The 23,872-nt window shown below is 43.2% G+C and overlaps 2 protein-coding genes and 9 non-coding genes across 19 annotated transcripts in view; 10 read left to right on the forward strand and 1 right to left on the reverse strand.

The window, feature by feature from the left end:
* Window positions 1–36: 36 nt before the first annotated feature.
* The window catches only part of NPL (N-acetylneuraminate pyruvate lyase), a 32,517-nt gene continuing 8,681 nt past the window's right edge, over window positions 37–23,872 (forward strand). For 2 of the 8 annotated variants that reach the window (XR_011811017.1, XM_038182995.2), the window contains exons 1-3: window positions 21,735–21,934; window positions 22,250–22,318; window positions 23,659–23,732. Coding sequence is in view for 6 of the 8 variants with exons in the window: in XM_038182995.2 (XP_038038923.1) it covers window positions 21,750–21,934; window positions 22,250–22,318; window positions 23,659–23,732 (328 nt within the window). In the remaining 2 variants the exon portion in view is untranslated. The other 6 variants (XM_038183009.2, XM_038183006.2, XM_038183008.2 and 3 more) reach the window with 6 other exon arrangements.
* On the forward strand, window positions 337–414 carry LOC113844413 (small nucleolar RNA SNORD74). Its single transcript, XR_003498998.1, has one exon. It is a non-coding gene; the product is annotated as a small nucleolar RNA SNORD74 (small nucleolar RNA).
* LOC113844421 (small nucleolar RNA SNORD75) lies at window positions 1,114–1,181 on the forward strand. Its single transcript, XR_003499006.1, has one exon. It is a non-coding gene; the product is annotated as a small nucleolar RNA SNORD75 (small nucleolar RNA).
* LOC113844402 (small nucleolar RNA SNORD24) lies at window positions 1,425–1,509 on the forward strand. The gene has a single exon (XR_003498987.1). It is a non-coding gene; the product is annotated as a small nucleolar RNA SNORD24 (small nucleolar RNA).
* On the forward strand, window positions 1,846–1,928 carry LOC113844415 (small nucleolar RNA snR60/Z15/Z230/Z193/J17). Its single transcript, XR_003499000.1, has one exon. It is a non-coding gene; the product is annotated as a small nucleolar RNA snR60/Z15/Z230/Z193/J17 (small nucleolar RNA).
* Window positions 2,089–2,172, forward strand: LOC113844416 (small nucleolar RNA snR60/Z15/Z230/Z193/J17). The gene has a single exon (XR_003499001.1). It is a non-coding gene; the product is annotated as a small nucleolar RNA snR60/Z15/Z230/Z193/J17 (small nucleolar RNA).
* On the forward strand, window positions 3,372–3,437 carry LOC113844414 (small nucleolar RNA SNORD44). The gene has a single exon (XR_003498999.1). It is a non-coding gene; the product is annotated as a small nucleolar RNA SNORD44 (small nucleolar RNA).
* Window positions 3,831–3,894, forward strand: LOC113844420 (small nucleolar RNA SNORD78). Its single transcript, XR_003499005.1, has one exon. It is a non-coding gene; the product is annotated as a small nucleolar RNA SNORD78 (small nucleolar RNA).
* On the forward strand, window positions 4,749–4,827 carry LOC113844403 (small nucleolar RNA SNORD79). The gene has a single exon (XR_003498988.1). It is a non-coding gene; the product is annotated as a small nucleolar RNA SNORD79 (small nucleolar RNA).
* LOC113844412 (small nucleolar RNA SNORD47) lies at window positions 6,010–6,084 on the forward strand. Its single transcript, XR_003498997.1, has one exon. It is a non-coding gene; the product is annotated as a small nucleolar RNA SNORD47 (small nucleolar RNA).
* Window positions 6,990–11,811, reverse strand: HEBP2 (heme binding protein 2). 2 transcript variants are annotated; one of them, XM_005009840.6, is made up of 5 exons: window positions 11,652–11,811; window positions 9,254–9,338; window positions 8,776–8,911; window positions 8,183–8,348; window positions 6,990–7,861 (listed from the first exon to the last, which is right to left on the reverse strand). In XM_005009840.6, exons 2-5 carry the CDS (start codon window positions 9,326–9,328, stop codon window positions 7,687–7,689), a joined length of 552 nt encoding a protein of 183 aa, XP_005009897.1. In that variant the 5' UTR covers window positions 9,329–9,338; window positions 11,652–11,811; the 3' UTR covers window positions 6,990–7,686. The 2 variants fall into 2 exon arrangements, with proteins under 2 accessions (XP_005009897.1, XP_012955118.1); XM_013099664.5 differs by having other exon boundaries at window positions 11,648–11,811.

Raw genomic sequence — 23,872 nt, forward strand, 5'->3', positions numbered from 1 at the left:
CGCGTGACGTCACCGCGGCGCGGCTATATAAGGGGCGCGCGGCGGGCGAGCGGCCTTTCGAGGCGAGGCGCGGCGGCGGAGTGGGTTGGGGGCTTTGCGGGGCTCCCGGTGCGGCTCGGCGGCACGCGGTGTTGTGCCCCCTCCCGGCCTTTTCATGGCACCTGCGGAGGCGCGGCGGGGCTCGGTGGGTCCGCGGCGGGCGCTGGCGGAGGAGGATGGAGGCGGATTGGGGCCGCGGGGACTAGGCCGCGGCCTAGGCCTCGGGGTGCGCCCTGAGGGGAGCCGGGCCTCGTGCCGGGGTAGGGGGGGCACAAGTGGGATCCTGCAGCCCGCCGCGTGCCTGCGCATGATGAGAACCGTGTTGGTAGGGACATCTGAGGGGCTGATGAGTGCCAACACTGCTGAGCTGGGCGCGGAGCGGGGCGCTGAGGCACCCAGGACAGCTCGCGGCCGGAGGGCTGGCCGGGCGCGCACTGCAATGGGGGTGGGAGAGAAGGTTAAAAGTTAAATGAAAAAAGATTCCGTGATTTTTGCCTAAAATAAAATAAATGGATTAGATACCACTTTTGCAGGCTTGTTTCTGTTGCATCAGGGAGGGCTTTTACTATAAAGCTCAGGGCTTTGCTTTGAGTTTTACTTAAATATTTTGAAGGGAGTGGGTGACTGCAGTGATTGTAGTCTCTTAAAAAGTAATGCTTGTTCTTTTGATTGCAGTGTAAGATGCATCAAGTACACTCTTGGCTATTCGGTGGCTTCACAAAAGGTAAGTACAGCTGCTGAAATGCAGATTTTAATTTGGGAAATAAACTGTTGTGTAGGTGTACTTGCAGTGGGGTACTCCTGTGTCCCAGAACATTGCAGGACCAGCATTTGTAATGCAGCAGTTGCCTGATGTCTCTTTGAGTAGTTTTCATGCTACTAGGAAGAGTCATGTGCTCTTTGTGCTGAGGAGGGGATGTGAGACTTCTGTTCAAAAACGCTATTGCAGCTTCCAGTTGGACTACAGGAGTATAATGGATACCTCTATTTCCTTTGTTACTGCTATTTCATCATGCACAGCAACAGACTAGAGACAAGTGCTTGTAGCTATCAGGATTAATAACTAAATTGGAGAGCCTGTGATGTTTTCAGTTATTAGAGTAGTGGACAGAAGTGATTTCTGAAAACTCTGCACTGAGGCTTTTTTCTGTTACCAGTGTCACAGTCAGTGATACTGCACTGAGTTCTACACACATTTCAAACCATTCTGTTTCCTCTAGGTCTGCTGCTCAATATGAAGACTTGATGCTACTTCACAAGGTAAAAACAAAACTGAAAATTTAACATAAAACAGTGTTTAAAGATTAGCTGTTTGTCTATAGTGCATTTATTATTTTAATGACCAGTAGGCAAACTGTATGCCCTATGCTAAGTTTTCCCTCTTGTGCCACAATGATGACTAATATAGTTTGCTACTCTTGACCAAGACAATGATGAGAGCTCATACCACCATGATTTCCATCTGAGGCACAACAGCTTAGAATTCACCTGGATATTTTGACTTTAGACAAACTTCTCATAAGCTTTTTTCTTTCAGGTTTTGAATCATGCACTTACAGAAGAAACATCACCTGGTAAGAAACATTATGGAGTCTGCTGAGGGTTCCTCAATGGAGTTGCTGAAACATGGCAGTGGGGTGTGTAAAATGGATAAGAAATGTTCTGGGATTAATTTCTGCTAATGCACAGATATAATAGATGCTTCATAGTATTCAAAAGACTCCTGAATATTTCTTTATTTTTTTCTTTGGGGAATTCAATTTTCCAAAGCTATCACAGGAGATTCTCAATACTATTACTCCACAGCAGATACAGTGATGACAGCATAGTTCAGCAGAGATTCTTGTGATGAACACAGTTTTGTCTTTCGCTCCTATCTGATGTATCTTGCTGTTGTGGTATGTTGCTTGGAAATTGTAGACTTGGCCAAGAAAGCTGAGGGAATCTCATTTTTCTCTTGTTGCAGGCACTGGGAGAAGCAGCTTCAAGGTATGCAAGGTAAATATTATATTGCCTGTGTCTGTGAAAACCAGCTTTCTGTCCATGAAAAGGCTGCGTATGATGACAGCATAGTTCAGCAGATGATCAGTGGTGATCACTTGTTCAGTCTTTCGCTCCTATCTGATGCAGCCTCCTGTACCTTAGAATAAGTTGACAGAGAACTGAAATGGAAAGCTTACAGTGAAATGCTACCCTCTGTTGCATTTTGTCAAGCACTTCAGAAGATCAGGAAAGGAGATAGACAAATGCTGAAATGTAGTAGGATGAATAGGGTTTGCTATGTAGTTTTTAGTGAAAACTTGGCTCATCTGGTGTTCGTGCTCTAAGTCCTGTAAGTGTTGCTTTGCAGAATGCCCTGGACAGAGACAGAATGCCTGTGCTGGGTGTGAGAAGCTTTCACCTGTCAGTGATCTTGGCAAAGACAAGACTTCTCTAACTGAAGGTAATTGAAGATATTTTAGTTGGATGCTATGTTTGGCTGTGCTGCTCTTGTGAAGTAATAGGTCAGCTACTGGGCTTCATTTCAACCTGTGAACTTCTGTTTATAGATGAGTCTGCAAATCCATTCTGTTCCTGGAAAATGTGAAGCAAAGATATAACTGCCCTAAGTGTGTGTTATGCTTCACAGTAGAAATATGAAGTAATTATTTCGGAGGGTTAAAATTTCACACAACACTTCTGTAAATAAATGTGGTACTGGTACATTTATGTTTAGGAAATTACGAGTTCAGTATCCAAAATGCTTTTCCTTGTTAGACCAGTCTGAATGTCAGGTGTTCCTGCTTCAGAGCTGTGCTGATTTCTGCAGTCTCAGCAGTGATATCTCATGTTGAGAGCTGAGAGATTGGTTTGGGCCCCCTTGTGGAAGGGGATGGGAGCGTTGCAGTTTGCTGTATATGATGTTGAATCAGGTCTCTGATCCCAGTGAGGATAAAACTTGACTAAACACTGATACAGCCTTTGGAGTTGTTATGCTAAAACTTTCTCCTGGACCACAACTAACAGTGACTTTTCCTTTGCAGACTCCTGAATTGTTTCTTGTCATGATGTAAGTACTTGTTTCAACTTTGCAAGTTTATTAGTGTAGAAAGCCTAGAATATGTATGTGAAGTGAAGTATTTGGTGTGGGCAAAGGGAGTGGTGTTGGCTGCTTGCATTTCAGCCAAACCAGGTGGATGCATAAGGGAAGAACTGCTGGATAAGACCCATACTTGGCAGACTGGTTTCGCTAAACTTAGTGCATCTGTGAGCTCCTGAAGTTGCTCTCATTGCACTGTTTGCCTTCTTCCTAAAGCAGATAGCAGTCCACAGACTGATAGTATAAGCTGCTGCCTGTATGATGAAATGCAAACACACTGACTTCAATTGTGGAGGTCTGCAATTAGCTCTATCTGACTTCAGGCATCTGACTGGATTTCATTCCTGTGTCTGTTTATGTGCTGTCCTGATTCTGTGTTTTTTTTTCTAGTGCTGTTGTGGTAGAGCTGTGAGGTGGTACCAGCTGGTAGTGCTCAAGGAAAAAGTAAGTTCCCAGTGAATTTGTATTACTGCTTATAGCTGTGCTGTGGGATGGGGAAGTTGTGAGGTGCTGGCCTCTAATTGTAGTGCCATCTTTTGGTGCCTGTTTATGTAGTAGGCTCCTTCAAGATTTTCACAAGTTACTAGCAGCCAGCAGATCTCACTTACCAAGGTGCTGGGGACTGAATCTTAATGCGGAAGACTGAAATTATTTGAGAACTTTTTTAAATAATCTGGTAATTGTGCAGACAGGCGTGGCATGTCTTACAGGGTTGTAATGATGTTGTCAAATGTCTGACCTGAAACTACTAATGTAGACTGCTCTTTACTGAAAGACCCTGTAACTGACAGTAGCTGTAAAAATAGTGGCAATAGTACTAATAATTTGAAGTGGGAGGGAAATGTGTGGCAGTGGATAAGGAGGAAAAACTTCTGAGGCTTGGGGGGGGAATGTTGATGTGCAGTTGGTGTAAAATGACACTGATATGAACTGTAATTTAGGGAACTGTAATTGAGGATCTCTTCTAGAGCAGAATGCTTTGAGATAGTTTACCTGGCTTTTTCTGGGGTGGTGTTGATGTAACATGAGTGCTTCTGGATGCCATCAGATGAATGACAGGCTAGTCTGAGGGCACTTGTGAGCACCAGTAAGTAGTTTCAACCTGTGTGTGGAACCCGTAAAGACAGTGCAAAGAGGTGGTGATAGTTGCAACAAGAATAGAAGTTCGTTGAAGTCTGATGGTTGGAATATAACATTAGCATTGCACTGAAACTTTTGTTGTTTTTTTTTAGTTTTGAGAATGGAAGAACTACCAGATACTCCGTGACAGATGTTAGGTAAGCTGTTTGCTTCTCAATTGCCATAAGATACATTTTGTACTGAAATGCTAACTGCTTTCCTGACCTGGGAATAAATAGTGTAGACCAATTGAAATATGTGACTGCTTTGCGCAATTTGACTTTCTAGTTGATCAGAAAGAACGTGCCTTTACTCAGCAGCGCAGAGCTTGCATCAATGACTTCTGCTGCTTGAAAACAGTATGCCTATTTGCTGTTCAATGTATGCAGTGGGCTTTGGCAGACAGTAGTACTGATCTTATAGTTGGAGTAATCTGGTAAATTTCTTGTCTCAGGCAAGATGAGTTATGTGATGTGAGTGAAGAGGTAGATGTTAAGCTACTCTAAGCATGTACTGTTTGTGATGATGAATTCTAAGCAATGGGAATCTCTCTGAAGAAGACTGAGGAGGACTCTTGATCTGAAACAGTACACACATTCAGATTAACTCTTCAAGCATGGCCAAGTAGAGTGTTAATAAAAATGCTCTTGTCACAGAGTGAAGCTGAGAAGGAAGGAGAATGTGAAAACCAAGATTTTGCTTCTTTGAGGTAAGTTAAAATAGAACATTTTATTGATCATGGTGGTCCAGTAATTTCTGCATTATTTCTGTTATGTTAAGTGCATAAGATTAGTGCATAATTAGATATATTTTTTTATTGTGCATCTTCCAATCCCAGTTATTGTGGGAATAAAAATGATGTGCATGGAGCAAGAATGAACTTCACTATAGGAGGTTTTCCAGCAGCTTTGGTACCCTGACAATTTCTAAACTATACTCACTGACAAACTTAATGTAGAGTTCAGTTTGTATGAGCGAAAGATGTGGCCTCCGTGACTCAAGCTTCTTATTCTTTTGTCTTTACACAGTGGAAATAGTAAAAAAAAAAAAAAAAAAAAAAAAAAAAATAAAATGAAATAAATGGTGAAAACTACTTAAGCTGATACAATATTGTTAATGTAATACAGCAGCAAGCATACAACTCCCATCATAACTCTTATCTGATGTATCTGGCTGTTTTATGAACTGACAGTGTAACACTGCTGCACTCCTGAAATAATAATAAAAAACTAATATCCTGTAGTTGGCAAAAATCACCTGAGTGGTAGCAATTGTGGTTTTGTTCAATGTGCACACATCAAGTCAAAGTTCCAGACTGTACAAACTTCTCAACTAGACCCATTCTCATCTACAATAAATTGCCTATTTAAGCTCATCTCAAAAACATGTCCTTCATGGGACTTGTATTTTAGGTGTCATAACTTACTCCAACTGTCTCTCTCTGGGGAGGGACAGTATCGTAAAGCAAGTATAACCAACTACTTTTTTGTGGTTCTTCTGATGTTAGTAATTCTGTATTGCCAATTCAATTAATCTTAAGTTTTTGCATTCTATTTGAATGTTAAATGTTGAAGTTGTCACTTGGTGGCCAAAATGCAGCCTTGTTATAGGTTAAAATTAATTTGTATAGAATTTCATAGCTTTATGAAGTTGCATATAGCAATACCTTATTTTGAAACAATTTCTCTCTTCCTTAGGAATGAACTATTGTCGGCTGCCTCACTGGGTAAGATCACACAGTAGATTCTTTCTTAAATGTAGAGAGTTTTTGTAGCCACTGATGAAAATTGATTCTGCCAGATGAGTTACTGTGATATCACCACTTCCGTTCCATTCTTTCTGAGGCTACACAACTGCTGAGAGGAACTTCTAGTAGTTGTGCTACTGTGTTAACTGCATTTTCTTTCTTTAGGTGAGGACGCAACTTTGAAACTAATATGAGGAATGAGAAAGGTGAGTGTAACTGTAGTAATAAAACTTATTTGCTGGAACCAAATGATGATTAAAACCTTAGCTTGAACTCTCTCACTGAACAGAGATGAAAATCTAAGGTCTGAGCTGTTCCAGTCAACTTCTTGTGCTGGTTTGGTGCCTTATAATGGTTCTTACGCTGTACTTAATAGGTGGAAGATCCCAGAATAATGGGCTACACTTGCATGAACAGCATTAGGAAGCCAAGACTTTGCGGTGGTAACATTTACCTCATACACTAATTGGAGCCAATAAAATTTTGTAAACTCTGCCTGTTGTTGTCAACTGCTTTCTGACTTGAAGGGCTTGCTGTAAGCTAGCTCTAGGCTATTTTGCAAAAGCTTCAAATGTTTGACTTTAGGGCAGGGAGCAAACTAGGTAATGCTAGTCCTGCAAGTGTTCTTTACTGTAGAGGATGTGTGGCTATTGCCAGTGTTAGAGCTCATGTCAACTCCAGTCTGCTCTGTCTGGATTTAGGCAAACCTACAAAAAAGTACATTCAGTGTTTCATAGGTGGGAGCTAAACATGATTCGCCTATTTGGTTCTAAACTTGTATGTCTGGTAATACATGACTTAATTATGCTAATTTCAGCAGTTAAAGAAAATCTGGTGCTTTATTGGACTGCAGCTACTTGGAGAGCTTTGTTTTTGTTGAGACTGAAGCCTGCTGAAGTGCTGATACTAGCTCATTCCAAGACCCATAGTGGCTGATGCAACTTCTGTTAAGAGCTTTTTAGTCAGATAATTCCAAAAGATAAAATATTGCTCAAAAACACCAACTATGGAAACAGTATAGAGACAGTCTTTAATGGAGCAATAACATATAGCTTGTATTCTGACATGCTTCTGCTGGATTGAGTATAATTATTCTGGGGCAAGATAGTATTCAGCCTTCAGGAGACAAAGCTATAAGCAGAGGAGGGAGGTTTTGATAATCCTGTTAAATAGAAACATTTAGGTGGCACTGGGGCCTGCTAAGATTTGCTTTATTCCCAAAGCTAATTAGTGCCAGGTTTCTTTAAAAAAAAAAAAAGATTTAATGTACTTCCCCATATTTCTGTGGTGCTTCAGGTGTAATATCAATAGGGGAAAAGTTTTATGAAGAACTTACTCTCTAACACTTGAACTATTACTGTGGCAGTTCTACCAAGAAGTAGAATCAGACATACAAACACTTTGTGCAGGAATGTTTTCAGATGATTAGTGCTGCCAAGAGATTTTCAGTATGAGGAACAGAATTAAGTTTCATCTCCCTCATAACCCAGCCTGTGTGAGCTACTTAAACTTCAATGACATCTCTGTAGAACAGAGAACTGAAATCTTAGGCAGAACAGTTTTTCATCCTAGATAAAGTGAATTAGAGATGTTCCTGTGTTCATGTGCAAATTAAATCTCTTCTGCACTAAAGCAAAAGCCATTAATATGGTCTGTTTTCATTCAGAACTGGTTAGTAGCCTCTTAGTATTCCTCCCCTGCATTACTTCTTAAAATACCACACTTCATTGTGCCTGTTGAAGAGTTTGAAGGGACTGTCATAGCCTGCAGTGTAGAAGAAATCTTCGTGGAATGGTTGGCCTCTGTTTCTTAAGATTCTGGCCAAGACTTCAGCTTCCTCAGCATATTTCTCTGTTGAGGCAAATCCACTGAAGGACCTGGTTAAATTTAAAAAAAAAAAAAAAAAAAAAAAAGGGAGGGGGTCTGTTTTATCCAATTTGTAGAAGGCCAAAATATCTGCTCCCTGCTTTGCATTGCCAAAGAGGTGACACGGTGGGGAAGCAATGCAGTATTTGAGCAGTTCTCATGCAGTTTGTAGTTATTAAACAGCACATCAGAAGTTGTCAGGGTGAATGACTGCTGCATCTAAACTCTAGGCTCTAAATAGCAGTGTGTATTCACTATGCACAGTTAAAAATCATATGCAAGTAAGAATAATGCAGACCTGCTAGGTGAGCCCCAACCCTCTGTGAGCTTACCGGACAAAGACGGCTGCTGCCTTCCGCTCCTCAATAAACACATCTGAGTCTGTGGGCGGGGGGGGAGAGTCCTGATGTTCAAATGGCACAAAGAAAGAGACCTTGAAGTCTGCACAGCCACGCTTTACCAGACATGTCACTGGCACAGTCATATCAATCTTCATCTCTAAAGGAGGGTAGAAAGTGTAATGAGCTGAAAGCAAAGACAGTGTCTGAATGCAACTCTAAGGGATGATGCAGGCTGCCTAAAAGCATGTGCCAAAACAGCTTCCCAGCATTACTGCTCTTTTGCACATTGATGCAAAGGAATGTACTGCTACACTGTTTTCATTTCTGACTGTAGAGCAGTTTCTCACTGACTTTTCTCACTGTCCAGGCTGCGGCTCCTTCAATCCTATGTGGTCATTGGAACAGAGTTTTCAGCATCCCTCTAGGTGTAATCCCTGAGGGCCTTAGGAGAGGTGTGGTGGCCTAGTGTAGGCAGGTGGGTGTTAGACTAGGAAAAGCCTCTGTGTCCAAGGTTATCTACTGCTTTAAGCTACTTGGCATCATCTCATTTGTGCTTCTAGCAGTTCAAACCCAGCATGTTCTACCTTTCTCGTTCTTCCCTTGGATGTAGTGGAAGAGTTTCCAGAAGCCCTGGCGCAATGCTTCTTTCTGGGTCTCTCCTCTGATGACTGTGCTGACCCACTTAGCTGTTTCATACTGGCGCAGTTCATAATCCTTTGCCTGGAAGGTAGCAAAAGTCACAGTAACCACAAGTTGAATACTAATGACACAAAGGGCTACTCTTGCCAAATCAGCCTGGGAGGGTTGTGATTAAATAACCCCCGGCAGCCTCATGGCTGCAGTTACAGGTGTACCCCCAGGGTCAAACTGACGCTTCCATTGCAAAATGGTGCTGTTCTGCGTTAGACAGAGCTCTTCAGAGCTTTGGAGTAGGTGTGCTTGTTGCCCCCTTTGCAGTTAGGCATGAACAGTGTAGGAACACTTCCTTCGTGCTCATTTTCTGACAGAATCTTAAATCCACCCTGACAATGGAGAACTCTTCTCCTGGCCTTTAGGAATTACCGTTGTCTCTGCTGGGTTCCACCGAGGGGACTGCAGGTCCAGGGACAGAAATGTTTGCTTGAAGGATTTGATCATCTTGGTGGAGCTGAAAGGCAGACACAGTTCATTGGCCTCTCCACTCAATGCAGTAATAAATGGGGTACAGGAAAACATTAGGGCTTTTCTGCTAAGTTTAAGAGGTTTTCCTCAGCCTCTGGTCTCCGACCTATCAGAAACATATGCACCAAACACTTAAGTTCAGGCAAAGACCAGATGCCTTCTGAAAGGTAATTGTCCCTGAAATTGTGAAGGGCTTGGCTTCCACCCCTTATCATAAGGGTTTCAACAAAAAGACCTGAAATCTTTTTAGCTGTGAGGGAACAGAGAAACAAGACCGTGAAACCATGGCTAGGCTGCTGTTGGAGCGTTCATCATTCAGTGTACACTGCCTTCCCTGTGAAGTGAGGGCATTTCCTGGCTGCAAAACAGAAGGTGGAAATCATCCTGCAAGTGAAATGGACCTGAGCAGTTAAACTGCTTTGCACCTGGATGAGAAGGTACCGAGGTTGGTGGCTGCTGTAGTACTGATGGTATATGTAACTTTATTGGAAATCTCAGTAGTTGATGCCTTTCTTAAAGACCTTCCGGAGTCTGGTGACTGGGTGAGATTTTTATTATTTATGAATATGTAGCTGATTTCCTAGCTAGCCTTCACATGGAAAGAGAATGCTGAAAACATGAAAACACTCGACTTCCCATCACTGTCCCAAAATAATTAGAACCACTACTGAAATATTGAGAGCTCTTTAGGTCTTACCTTGAAATATTTGGAGCCTTGGTTTATCATTTTTGTCAACACCAGGCAGATAGCACTACACAACTACATCCAGAGAACGTCTCTGCTTTCTGTTACAATATCCTTATTACAATACCCTTAGCATGCACCTCAATTTGCAAAGGCAGCATGCCATTAATTCAGCAAGGTTCGTGATACTTCAATCATAGTGCATTGTCTTCTCAGAACATGACTTTATTGTGTATTTCTTGGGCAGCAGAAGCAGCTTTGGGGTTAATTTTCATTTCTCTGCCTCCTCAGCTGTTCATAGCTGCCCACACAAGAAGCCGTTGATTGCTCTGTGACTCGTGACCACTTTTTTCACGGGCTTTTGTAAACACTAAATTCAAGGTGTTACAACTGACAGCATCCCCCACTTCCAGCAGCAGGTATACAGCACTGCTCTGAGAGCCACAGTGAAATCGTGCCACCTCAGATCACTGACACTTGATTCCTGAAGTCCACAAGTGTTTCAGTTTGCTGAATGATGGTGGTATCTAATGCAATGGATAGACCGTGTGCAATCCGTGATCAGCATTTTTTAAAGTCTTCAAGGTATGCTGTCTTAAGCATGATGGTCCTGTTATCTCTTGAGATATTCTGGTAGCTGCAGCAGTACGTATTCACGGTAACCATACACTGCTGCAGACTGCTGTTCAGTACTGATCTTCTCTTTTACCCTGGTTTTGAGGTGGCTACAGTGAGTTTTCTGTTTGAGATCTATGAAGGTGAAAAGGTTTTATTGAAAAAAAAAAAAAAAACACAAACCAACCCAACCTGCTGGCACTGATTTCTCATATAATCCTTTAAGGAGCACACAGACATGCACATGTTGAAAAGTGTTTTCTAGTAGCTCCTTCCGTTGTTGTGGAGTAGTGGTGTGAATATCAGAACAATGCAGCTGGATACTGATTCCAAAAAAAAAAAAAAATCAGTCACTGTCCCCCTCCCATTCCCATCCTGAAGAAAGATAACTGCATGAAGTTCAGCAGTCAGACTGGAATGGACTGTTATACATTAATACACTTTTTGTCAATAGTATATACATACATGTATCATCCAAACATAACAAGAAGGCACAAATCCAATTGTGTTATTGGAAGTAAATGTGAACAATCTATATGGAAATTTACTGCGTGAGTATGTTTTATACGCTACTATTTCAAAAAAATTTGATAACGCTTTGCTGGCACTTCACTTTATTTCTCATTGCTACACCTTGATAGAAAACATGCTTGGTTTGTGCTCCCTAGGTATCTTAGAAAGCAGAGAAGTAAATGTTCCTCTGCTTCAATGTGCTGCTGTATTAGCTGGCTTGTGTGCCAATCCCAGCTCCTCCTTAAACCTCTTCTTAGCTGCTGCTCACAGAACTTTTGTAACTGCAGCCAATGCTATCGTGGCTGCGTGTAAGAAATATTTGAGTTACATAAGGCAATTATTTGGAGAACACCAAAAACACTCCAAATATTTATATTTGAATTCCTTGCAAGCACCTCCAGAGACTGTGAGTAAACACGGCCAGAATACGATATTCCATAGAGCTGCTAATTACATTTTTAAAGTGCAAAAAGTGGACATACTTACGTTTTGGTGAATAAGCTGTCGTCTTAACTATTAGGCTGTCCTTCTGAGGCTGCACGTAGCAGATGCTGCATGTCGGTGTTTATTTTAGTTCGATCAAACCCCGCCCATGCCTCAGCCCTACTGGAGGGAGATGCTCTTATGAAAACCAGATGTTGTAGCCTGACCCCTCTGGGTCTCATTGGAGAGCTCCCACACAAATGCTGAAAGCCCCACCTACAGCCCACGAGCCAACATTGGGTCCAGTGTGTGATCTGGCTCCACAAACCATTTCGCACCCTTGTGTAACTTCCACCAGCTTCCATGGCACTGTGCCTACTTATGTTGGGGTCAGTGGTAGGTTTTGTGCTCTCGGGAGAAAGAAATGTACAAAAAAGTAACGTCATACGCCCCCAGCTCAGATTGCAAAGGGATGTTAGAAAACGAAAGCTTTCCCTTTTTAACCCTGGGTTGAAATGGTGGGTACAGATCTGGCTGCAAACAGCTAAGACCATCCTCACAAGGTTTCTGCTGACCCGGTATGAAAGACAGACAGTGTTCTGTAATGACTGGCTGTTTTGAACGGCGTTCGAGACTGATCAGCCCCGTTAGCCCTTGGATATCTGCACAAAGGGGTTGTACAAAGCTATTGTGAAAATCTGTTGTGCTTCACACAAAGTTAAGCTGGACTCTTCATTTAACCAGCAGCAGCTCCAGATGCATTTAGGTACCAGCACGGGAAAGCAGATTGAATTTCGCAGTTTGATTTCTGAGAACACTTCATGTGGAATGTTGCTTGATACACTCATGTTCTGAAAGAGAAATTAAAAAAAAAAAAAAGCCAAATGGCTCTTGCAAACTGCTCCCTAATGCCACAAAAGTGAGCTGGTGTGAAGTGGGGTTTACTAGTTGAGCCTGTTAGAATGTGCTAAGGCCTCAGAACATTTCCCTGCAGGTTTAGCACTTTTATGGAGTAAGCTGTCTCTGTTTCACCTGTGTTCTGTTTGTATCAAACAGGAAATTCAGCAGGGCGTTTTGGAGAAGAAGCTGCTACATGGCAGGTACTGCATCGGAGCTAAAGGCATGCAGAGGCATTTGCTTGTGTCAGGTTAGCTGTTAAGTTACTCTCTCAACCTAATTTTCCTGTAAAGTGTGTGCTGGTAATTACCTCCTTCAGAACAGAGAAGTAGTAGTAAAGTAGTAAAAAACCTACACCCTGCCGCTGCAGTTTGGTCCATCTCAACATGGTTAACCTTGATCTTTTGTACAGAGGAATATTGCCTTGAAAGGGGGTGGCAACTAAAATGTAGATAAACACAAGCCCACTGTGAATTCTTGTTTTGTTCTGAAGTGGAGAGACCCACAACAAATCCCCAGTCAGTATGTATGTGTCCAGCTGACATTTCTGTCCCCAACAAACAGCCAACTGTTCCTGGTGGAGTAGCCCAAAGTTTGAGAACAATCACTAGTGTTTCCCAAGAGGTTGTTTTTCAACACTCCATTGTTTTTCACATATGCACTGTGAGGACATGCCAACAGTAGTAAGAGACAGCAGGGCAGGCATGAGGCCATGTGTTTGGTACCTAACTATATGCACCCATACCCTATATAACTGGGGAGGAGGAGCTGGGATATGTATGGCACGTGGCTGGTATTCTCTAGATTAGCTGACAAAGCAATGATTTTTGTACTGTTGTAAACAAAAAAAGCAGAAATGAGAGTACAAGCTCACAGGCACTACAGAAGCTTGCAGTTTCTGGCTGTAACTGTACTGTTTGAGCAGATACTCCTGTGCAGAGTTTGTGTTTAGGTACCAGTGTTTCAGGCTAGAAGCGCTTGGTGGGTAAGTATAGGAAGAAGTCTGTGATACAATCAGTTGAGATTTCCATTTTTCTTCTCTATAAACTCTATCTACAAATACCCTTAACAAGCCCAAACAATACGTTAAACAACATGCTGTAAAGCAAAAATGCTTCCGTCTGTTCTATGGCAACATTACAGCCGCTGCTGTCAGATTTTGGCAAGGCATTGTAGGTCACCTGTATGCACACAGGCAGGCACACATGGCTTGCGCAAAGGGATGAATCTTCACTGAATTCTTGTGTCAGTATTGGACGTGGAGCTCATGAAAAAGCTACGGTACATTTAATGATATTTTTAAGTTATGTTCTTATGACTGACAAGTCTGTATTCTAATACAAAAAGAATAGCATGTAAGGGACAGAGAGGAACATGTGCTGTGCACATGCTCCAGGCAGTTCTACATTTTTGCCTAAGCTGCTCACAGCATCAATCTTGCTCTTGGTAATGATTCTGGTTTAACAGAAATGAGAATCTTAAGGTATAAATTGCATTCGCTTTTGCAAACAGCAGGTGATGCAGAAGCTCCTACTTCACAACAGAGAAGTAAACCATGTGATGTTTATTTCTACTATAAATAATAGTCTGGGCAGAAAAGATGTCTTTACACATGGTTACATAATCTGTGTCTTTCTGCTAATTCATCTCCCTGAAGAAGTTTCCTGGTTTCAGCTAGGATAGAGTTAATTTTCCTGCTAGGAGCTGGTAGGGTGTTGTGTTTGGGATTTAGGATAAAAATAATGTTGATGCCACACTGATGTTTTAATTGTTGCAGAGCAGTGCCTACACTAAGCCAAGGACTTTCCAGCTTCTTGCTCTGTCCTGCCAGCAGGCAGGCTGGGGTTGCAGCAGGAGCTGGGAGGGGACAGACCCAGGACAGCTGACCCCAACTGGCCACAGGGCTATTCCATACCTTATGGGGTCATGCAGAGCAATTAATATGGGGGGCTGGCTGGGGTCTGGGGGACCGGCTGCTCAGGGACAGACCAGGCATCGCAATCTACTGCATTGTGCATCACTTGTACACATTATCATTATTATTATTATTTTCTGTCCTAATAAACTGTCTTTATCTCAACCCACAGGCTTTCACCTTTTTTTGATTCTCCCCCCCCATCCCATGTAGGGTGATGGGGGGGAGAGCAATCGGCTGTGCGGTTCTGAGCTGCCAGCCAGGTTAAACCGCAGGTCTCTAAACTTCTTGCTCTAAAGAAAGAGGAAACTTTCTAGCAAATTCTTTTATTTTCACTTCCAGTAGGGAAATAGAAGTAAGACAAATCTACCATCTTTTCAAGAAGCAGTCGAATGTACTAAAGTAGACCCCATGTTATCCCTTGCAAATCAAGGAAGTGCAATCTCTCCTCTAACTCCAATGAGCTGCTGTTTAGACGTTGTGCTGTAACGTACATATTTTATGTCAGCACACCAATTTGTTGCCATTTGATTGCCCTTCAGCCAGTAATTACTTTCTGAAGTCCAGTGTTTGAAGTTACCAACCATCCATACAACAAATACTGCTCTCAAGCCATAATGAGAAAGAAATAGTTAAAAACCACAGTGGCAACCCAAAGCTTCTGTCTCTCAGCTACTAGACGGGCTCTCTGCAAGACTCCAGCAAGACTCATTTCTCTACCTGCATCTTCCAGCAGTCCTTCAAGCAACTGCTTGTTGCCTGGTCCTTAAGGGCAGCAGCAGAGTGGTGCTGCATTTTCTTTCTTTGCTGCACCTTTCAAGTCTTTAAGGTGACTTCTTCCTTCTCTTCTTCACCTGGTTTGGCCTCGCCTCTCCTCCCTCTCATTCTCAGCTTTCTCCTGTCTTTGTGATACATGGGGTGAGACCATCTGGCAGCTCCTCTGCTTGGGGTCTGGGATAAGCTCCTGACTGCTGAAGGCAACGATGATGGGAACAGCCCCAAGAGTCTGAGAAAAAGATCAAGGTATACAGAAATTGCCCTAGAGATCACAGGGTTTCTTTTTTGGAGTCCCATGGACCTGAGAACATGTCCAGAGTTGCTGGAAACAGGCCCAGAGCATAAAAGAAGTATTAAATAACTGCTCTCCTAAAATACTGTTTTCCACTTTCTCCAAAACAGATGTGAAAAAGTGGTGAGATTTTGGGGGGCTTTTTTTATATTATTATTTATTTATTTATTTTAACTTAGATTATGCAGGCCTCCAGAGATGCTCTCACTAAGAATCTGGTCTCTCTTTCTCGTTACAAAATAAGCTGATGTGGTTTCCTGCAGCAGATGGCACTGTTGTTTGTGTTCAGAGGTGAGCTTTACTCCCTCAAACCATCTTGGTGCCTTTAGTTCACAAAGGGAGCCATTAGATAGTCACAGTTCTTTCTACCTCTAAAGCTTTACACTTGAATACTCTCTAGTATCTGTTTCTGGTAATATTAAAAGTTTATTCATCCTGACATCTTGTAATATTTTGGCATGCCAAACATTTTCTGCAGCAGACACATGAGTGAATATCTGTGTCAGGAAAATTAACGGAAGTCCTAAATTAGGAAAATCTTCCAGGTTACGTTCCATTCTAGAAGAGTTAAACTGGTAACTGGTGGTATTCCAGACAGTACTGATATCCAACTTACCGGTTTCAAACTCAAATTTAAAATCTGAGAACTTCTGCACCTTCAGATTCAGAGCAGAGAAAGCAAGGTGGACGCTCTACATACAATGACGTCACGCCAGCTGCTTGGATGATGCATTTCTGAGTGTCAAAAGACAAGATTAGTATCAGCAGCCAAATGGTATTTAACCAAATTTCTTCCCTTTCATGGATGTTACCTTTTTGAATTTCTGCCATCATTTAGGCTTTCATACTTCCTCTTAGTTCTAAAAATAGACTTGAGTAAGTGTATCATCTTTAAAGGAAAATGGTATCCAGATACATTTATTTACTTCAAAGACAAATGGAAGCAAACCTCTATTTTAATTATGCCCAAACAAAACTGCAGACTTGATAGCTTAAGGAATGGGAAAATGCAGATGTCAGGACTGTGTAGGTGTACAGAATTGTGGTGTGGGCAAAGTAAAAGTAAAGGACAGGGGTGGTAAATTATAGTTAGCGTTGCAAATGTTGGAAATGTTAGCAGAGCAACAACAACAAAAGCCATACCCCAACCTAACAGACTCCAGTGGAAACTTAGAGGACCTTTGGCTTTAGTAGTTAACCAGCCTTAGTGAAGCAGTGATTTGAATAATGGAGCACTTTTGATGGGCATGTCAATCAGCTATGTTGGCACATGGCAAGTTTAGCCTCTTGGCACAAAACCTCTGGTGTTTATAAATTCCCTACTTGAAATTACCTTATGTGGTAATTTAGATAAGCTTTTGACATTAATGTTTGTTTCCCAGTAATGTTTCCCATAGTGAAAAAATGCTTAAATCTATAAAACCATGCTTTTATTCCTCTAATTGGTTTGGAAAAATATCAATTGATTTTTGTTGGTGGTGTCCTTATCCTCTGAGTTTTGGCACCGCTAACACTTTCCTGCTTATTTCTGTGGCAACTGGGGAAACACTTTTCCGGTCGTTGCACAGCATGCTGCAGCTGCAGCCAGCCTAAACCTTTCTTCTGCTTTTCCCAAAATTTACAGTGCAAATTTTGCGTTCTCCCCTGAATTTATATTTTCCTGAATATAAATTTCCACAGCCATTTAAATCTTTCTAAACTTGTTTTTACATATGAAAAAAAAAAAGACATTAAACACACACTTAAAATGAGTATAAAGGAGAGGAAGTATTTTAAATGGCCACAGTAAACTCCTTTCTTCTTTCTTTCAGGGGAAGGATCATCCGTAGGATGCTGTATTCCCATACATGTCACTGGCACTGCTGATTGCTCTGTAGTGGACCCTGAACTGGTGCATTGGGATGGCAGGATTTTACATGACAGAGAAAAGTAAAGCATGGGTGTGAGTTTCAGCCTAGTGAAACTCTTGCATTTTCAGGGAGAATTCTCATTCTGTGCAGGTGGTTATTTGCTGGTGCCTGGAGGAGGTTTAGTAATTATCCACTGTATTGTATAGTGCTGCTGAACTGAACACATGCTGCCCTTTAAACCACTGTGAAATAACTTGCACACCAGCTTGGGCTAAAGCACATTCTTTTTCTTGTCTTCTGGTAATTACAAGGGGCTTTATCAGTGTAAATATCTGCAAGCCTTACAGTCTTTACCGTCATTTTCTTAATTACATTCCTTCTGAGATAAGCAAAGGCTGCCCTGAAATACCAAACCTGCACCCAACGGCTGGGGAAGAGGGACAGAGGCAGTGTGGGGTGTCTGAAACAGTCATCGTGGCTATGAAAGATGCAGGAAGACAGTCCCAGCCCTGGGCTGGGCACTGGGCTGACAGACCTCAGCTCTGAACTGGGGAGGTAATGGGCTAGGGCAACTCCAAAATTTCTCAAAATGTCTCTAAACTACTGTTAAGACTACTGTAAGACTTTAGGCAGCTCTAAACCAGTATATATCACTTCTAAATTGCTCTAAAAGTCCTCTAATCAGCTCTGAGGAGTGGTGAGGACCTCCGTATTGCTGCAGTGAGGCCATTGCTTCAAAACAGATGTAATTTACACAACTCTAAATGGCCTCTAAACCACTCTAAAACTCTTCTAATCAGCTATAAACAGCCACTAAATAGTTCTGAATATCTCAAAAAATTTATTACCACCTTTAAGATGCCTTAAAACTTCTTGTAAACAGCTCTAAAGATCTCAAAACCTCCTCAAGTTCTTCTAAAACTCCTCAAAAGCACTCTAAGAGGTTCTGAGGAACTGTAATATCCCCTTAAAGAGTGCTGTGGTCCTCTGAACTGCACCAACATCCTCCTAAACATGCTCGAAGGAGCTTTCAGGTTCATCTGATCTTATCTAGAATTCCTCTATATTGATCTGAAAACCTCTGAATTTCATTTGGGACTCTACAACTCCAACAAAAACCTTTAAAACTGCTTGGAGATGCTTTGATGTGCTCTAAACCCCTTTGAAATAGCACTAGAGAGCTATGCAACACAGGCTCTTAAAGAGCTGTATTACAGCCCTTAATTGCTACAGCCAACTTTAAAAAATCATTTAACCGGTTCTAAAATACTCTAGAGCACCTCTAAACCAGTCTGGACTTCTTTACACAGTTCCAGAATCAGCTATAAACAAGGGTGAGCAGCTGTGAACTCCAAAAGCTCCACTTTACCACTCTGAAAAGAGCACTACTCTCATCTAAGCTCCTTTACACTGCTTTGAGCAATACTAATGTACCACAAAATAGGTCTCAAAACCCTCTCAATCTCTGTGCAACTGCTCTAAAACTCTTCTACAGTTTTGAAACTGTTTTTTAGAGAAACCATGCTAAAACCTCTCTTTGATCCTTTAAAACTCAGTCATGCTGATGAGTGCAGAGAAGCTCCAAGCCTGTCTGAACTGATCTAACACATCTAAAACCTGTTAGCAGTTCTAAACCTATCTAGTGAAAGATCCCTGACATGGTGAGGGGTTGGACTAGCTTTAAGGTCCTTTCCAACCCAAACCATTCAATGTTTCTAACGTCTTGTAAAGTGTGCAGAAACTCCTGTAAAGTACTCTAAACAACTGAAAACTCCTGTGCCTCTTCTAAAACGGTCAGAGCTCCTCTAAACTAAAGCTCCTGTGTCTTGCTGTAAGCAGCAATAATATACCTTTAAATACTTCTGAAATATCTTTAATTTTCTACTATGCAATTCTAAACTCTTACGCAGCTCTAAAATTCCTCTGAAGTGCACTAAGCAGCTCTAAAATCCCTCTAGACCAATCTGTAACTCCTACAAACTGTTCTAAGCAGGTCTAATCTGACTTGTGGAAAACAGACTTTATAACCTTGGAATAGTTAGGAAGCAGGTATGTTTATACAGCGCTGTGCACACATGCTGGACGCCAAGAGGGATAGCTCCACCTAACTTGCACCCCAACGGTTACTGGCAGCGTGCTTATATTAGCGGGACAAATATAGACCTCATCACAGTCTACAACTTCCTCGTAAGGGGGTGTCGAGAGGCAGGAGACCTTTTCTCCATTAACACCAGCGACAGGACCCGCGGGAACGGGGTTAAGCTGAGGCAGGGGAAATTTAGGCTTGACATCAGGAGGGGGTTCTTCACAGAGAGGGTGGTTGCACACTGGAACAGGCTCCGCAGGAAAGTGGTCACTGCACCGAGCCTGTCTGAATTTAAGAAGAGATTGGACTATGCACTTAGTCACATGGTCTGAACTTTTGGGTAGACCTGTGCAGTGTCAAGAGTTGGACTTGATGATCCTTAAGGGTCCCTTCCAACTCAGGATATTCTATGATTCTATGATTCTATATTAATTTAATTTCCCATAAGTCTCTTGTGTATTCATCAGGCCTCCGAAGAATCAAATCCACTTCAACCCATTATAAAACTTTCATATGCTGTCAATGCATTGGGCTTATGTGGCCAGGTTTTGCCAGCAGCACTAAGTAGCTCTAAAATTCTGTTAATATACTCAAAAAAATCTTCAAAACTTCCTCTAAATGTCTCTATGCAGCACTGAACTGCCTCTGAACCTCGCTAGAGATACTGTTCTGGGGCAAATACAGCTTAAGCTCTTCAGTAGTGACCCAGATGATGGGTAAGAGAACACCCTCAACAAGTCTGCAGATGAAAACACAAAGCTGGGAAGAGAGGTTGGCAGACCAGGCGGCTGTGCGGGCATCCGGAGGGACCTGGGCAGGCTGGAGACCTGGGCTGGCAGGAACCTCATGGAGTTCAACCAAGTGCTTGCTGGGGGCTCACCAGGTGGAAAGCAGCTTGGCAGGAGAGGACCTGGGGATCCTGCTGGGAAGCTGAACATGAGCTAGCAGTATCCTGCTCTGCGTTAAGGCAGTGCTTTGCCAGCAGGTTGAGGGGGTGGCAATCTTTCCCCTCTGGTCAGCACCAGAGAGCCACAGCTGATGCTGGGCTTCCCTGTTGCATGGAGTACGTGGACTTATTAGAGCCAATCCCCTGAAGAGCCTTGAAGATGGTTATGGATTTGGAGAATCTATTACAAGGAGAGGCTGATGGAGCTGGGATGGTTCAGTTTGGAGAAAGAGATTCCACATTACCCATATGGATGGAAAGAGCACAGAGAAGAGGGGATGTCTCAAAGAATGAGAAAGGCTCTTCTCAGAGCCTCAAAGAAAGGAAAAATACATGTGCTTTGTGAGAACCTGCTAGTGAAGCCAAATCCCAGAGAAAGTGATCACAGTGTGAATAGCCCACAGCGTGCATATTTTGGAATGGAGGAGGAATACCAGAATCCCAACCTCTGAGATTATTATGTGACTACATGAAAAATGTGCTCCCAGAGCACACAACAACAGGGGATTGTTTTTGTAGATACTAGGTAGTCAGAAAAAGCGTTATAATGGAAGATCTGGAAGTGCATGCTGAAGGCAGAATGTCTCCCTGCACCTGCTTTAGGGATGAGGAACAGGTGTAGAAAACACAGCTGATTTTCCCCAGGAAGGATGGGGAGAGTTGTGCTGTGCAGGAGCTTCATTTCTCCATGGGGTCCAGACTGCGCTGCCTGTGCTACACATCTGGCAAAACCACACGTGGGAGAAAAAACCAAGAGCCACATGGGCTGCGTGTGGGCAGCGGTTTTAGCAGCCCATTAGCCATTGTCTTCTGCTTGTTTGTTCAGTGCCATAACTCATGGAATTATTTAGGTTGGAGAAGACCCATAAGATCATTGAGTCCAACCATCACCTAATGCTGCCAAGGCCACCGTTAAACCATGTCACCAAGTGATACATCCACGTCTCCTAAGTAAGTCCAGGGTAAGCGACTGCAGCAGTGCCCTGAGCAGCCTGTTAAGTGCCTAAGCACCCCTGCTGTGAAGTTCTTCTCCACATCTAATCTAAGGCTTGGCACAAGGAGAGACTGACACCCTCCTCACTGCAGCCTCCTGTCAGGGAGATGCAGGGCACGATGCGGTCTTCCCTCGGTCATTTCTGCTCCAGAGTGAGCAGCCCCGGTTCCCTCAGTCCTCCTGACTCCTGCTTTTTGTCCTTCTGGTAGAGAGGGGCTCAAAACCGCGCACAGGGCTGGAGGTGCGGGCTCACTGCACAGAGGGGCACTCGCTTCCCGACCCTGCTGGCCGCGCTGCTCCTGATACAAGCCACGGTGCCACTCGGCCCTCTTGGCCACCCGGGCACGCTGCTGGCTCATGGTTGACCCAAGGGCTGGTATGACCCAAGCGCAGCCCCCCGCTGCATGCCAGGCGATTGCACTTTGCTATTTCACAAGAAATTCGCCCCGAATCCCCTCCACGCCTCAGCGCGAGGGGCAGCCCGCGGCCTCTGCCTCACGCCGGCAGGCCCGGCCCCGCGGCGGGGCGGGGTGAGGCGGAGCAGGGCCGAGCGGGGCCCCCCCACTGCTGCCGCCGAGCCGCCGGGGAGGTGAGGGGAGAGGAGGGGAAGGGAGCCGGGGGCAGCTGGGGGGGTCTGGGGGCGGCCTGGGCGCGGTCCCCGCTCGGCGCTCAGCCCGCCCCGCTGCATTGCTGCAGCGCGTACCGAGCCCGTTCCTCTCCCGGGATGGTGCTGCCCGCAGCAAGCTGTCAAAATGGTCTCCAAGTGCCGTTCTCAGCCTAAAATAATGCCCTCGCAAAGTCCACTTTTCCTGAACTTTGCCTGTCCGGTTTTGTTGTGAACTGCAGTGAGCTGAAACAAAGCTTAAAGGTGGGAATCACTTTTCTCTCTTCCTTTCCCCAACAGCTCAATGACACCCGGAAAGAAGCTGGAGGGTCTCGTGGCAGCTGCCATCACTCCCATGACTCCCGATGGGTAAGCCTTACCTCGCACCATGGCACGGAGCGTTGTCAAACTGCTCTGGCAACTATTCCCTTAAACCACCGCTCTCCTCCTTTCCTACTGGGAACAGACCAGATCTGGTTTGTTTCTAAGTCAGGTCTCTGATGAGGGAGGAAACATCTAGGTGAGAAGCTGCTCTCCAGGTTCTCCTAGCCCCTGTGTCCTCCTGTTCCCCAGCAAGTGCTGTAGGTCAGGGTTTGGATCAGTCTTTCACCTGCTTTTCTATTGTTTTGGTAGATGCAAATTAAATCACAGTAAGGTCATATGAATAGAGTACTTTCAAACTTGTTAAGGCAAATCACAGTCCTGATTAGAAGAGCTCTTGTGAACTGGGCAATGACTGTTTAAATCCAATGCCTGTATACCCGTTTCTTACCCCTGGCTATCTCGTGCAAATTTTTGTTTATACATGTGTGCACAGAATTAGTTTAAACCGGAAGAAAATATTGCAGGGATTGCACAGTTCCAAAAATAACGTCAAATCAAGAGCTGAAATTCTGCCTTTCTCAAAGAAATGATGATAAACGGATGCATCATTCCTGTATTTTGATGTTGCAAGACAGACTTGTTTGGAATCAGGAAAGGACCCTGAGCTTCTCAGATTTGTCAAGATCCACATGTGTTTCTGAGGGACAAGGTTGAGAGTTGCTAATACATTCTTCTGAATATAAGCCTTTAGTTTGAAAAATACTGTAAAGCAGAGTACTATCGCAGTAAGGGAACTCATTTGCATCACAGTCACTGCTTAATTTCTTAATTTAAAGGAAACTTGATTCTGATTTCATTTGTTCTTACTTCTTGAATTTATTGCAACATGGTATGTGGAGAGTGGAAACGTATGGAAACAGCAAAGGAATATTACACACTGATAAACAAAATAAATTTGCTCTGGAGAGAAGATAAATCTAGAATTCAGTTTCCATTGTTTGTCAGGGAAGTCTGAGCTTCCCTCATTCTTTAATGAGAGAGAGAGAGGTCAAAGTCACATGCAACAGACACCATTACACAGTCTGTGTCCAGCAGTTACAAGTATAGTTTAACTGTTTGCCAGCATGTGCACAAATGCATTTGTGGTCTCAAGGAACTCTTGGTTCCCCTAACAGTCCAAAAGGTTTGAGTCTGCCTAATTTCTTGTGGAATGTAGCATGTGCTGAAGGTGTCATACCTTGGGGTATTTGTGTGTGTACAAATCCAAGACATCAGAAATACATGTCTTTATTTTTGGTTACTTTATCTCTAAGTTTAAAATTTCTGTAAATAGAGACTTAGAGTTGCTAAGGCTCCTAAGGTTGCTGCGGTTCCTTTCATTTCAGACAAATCAATCTTTCAGTGATTTGCCAATATGTGGATTATCTGGTAAGGGAGCAGAATGTGAAGAACATCTTTGGTAAGTTTTTTGTTTTGTTTTCCCACAGAAACTGTGTTATGTTCCTTTTGCCTGGATAGCAAACCTATGATATCTTGCCTGATAAGAGCTGTAATGGGAGAGACTGTGGATGTGGGATCCTCAGTGATAATTATATTCAT

The sequence above is a fragment of the Anas platyrhynchos genome, chromosome 8, assembly GCF_047663525.1.
Source record: "Anas platyrhynchos isolate ZD024472 breed Pekin duck chromosome 8, IASCAAS_PekinDuck_T2T, whole genome shotgun sequence".
In the NCBI taxonomy this organism is placed as follows: Eukaryota; Metazoa; Chordata; class Aves; order Anseriformes; family Anatidae; genus Anas; species Anas platyrhynchos.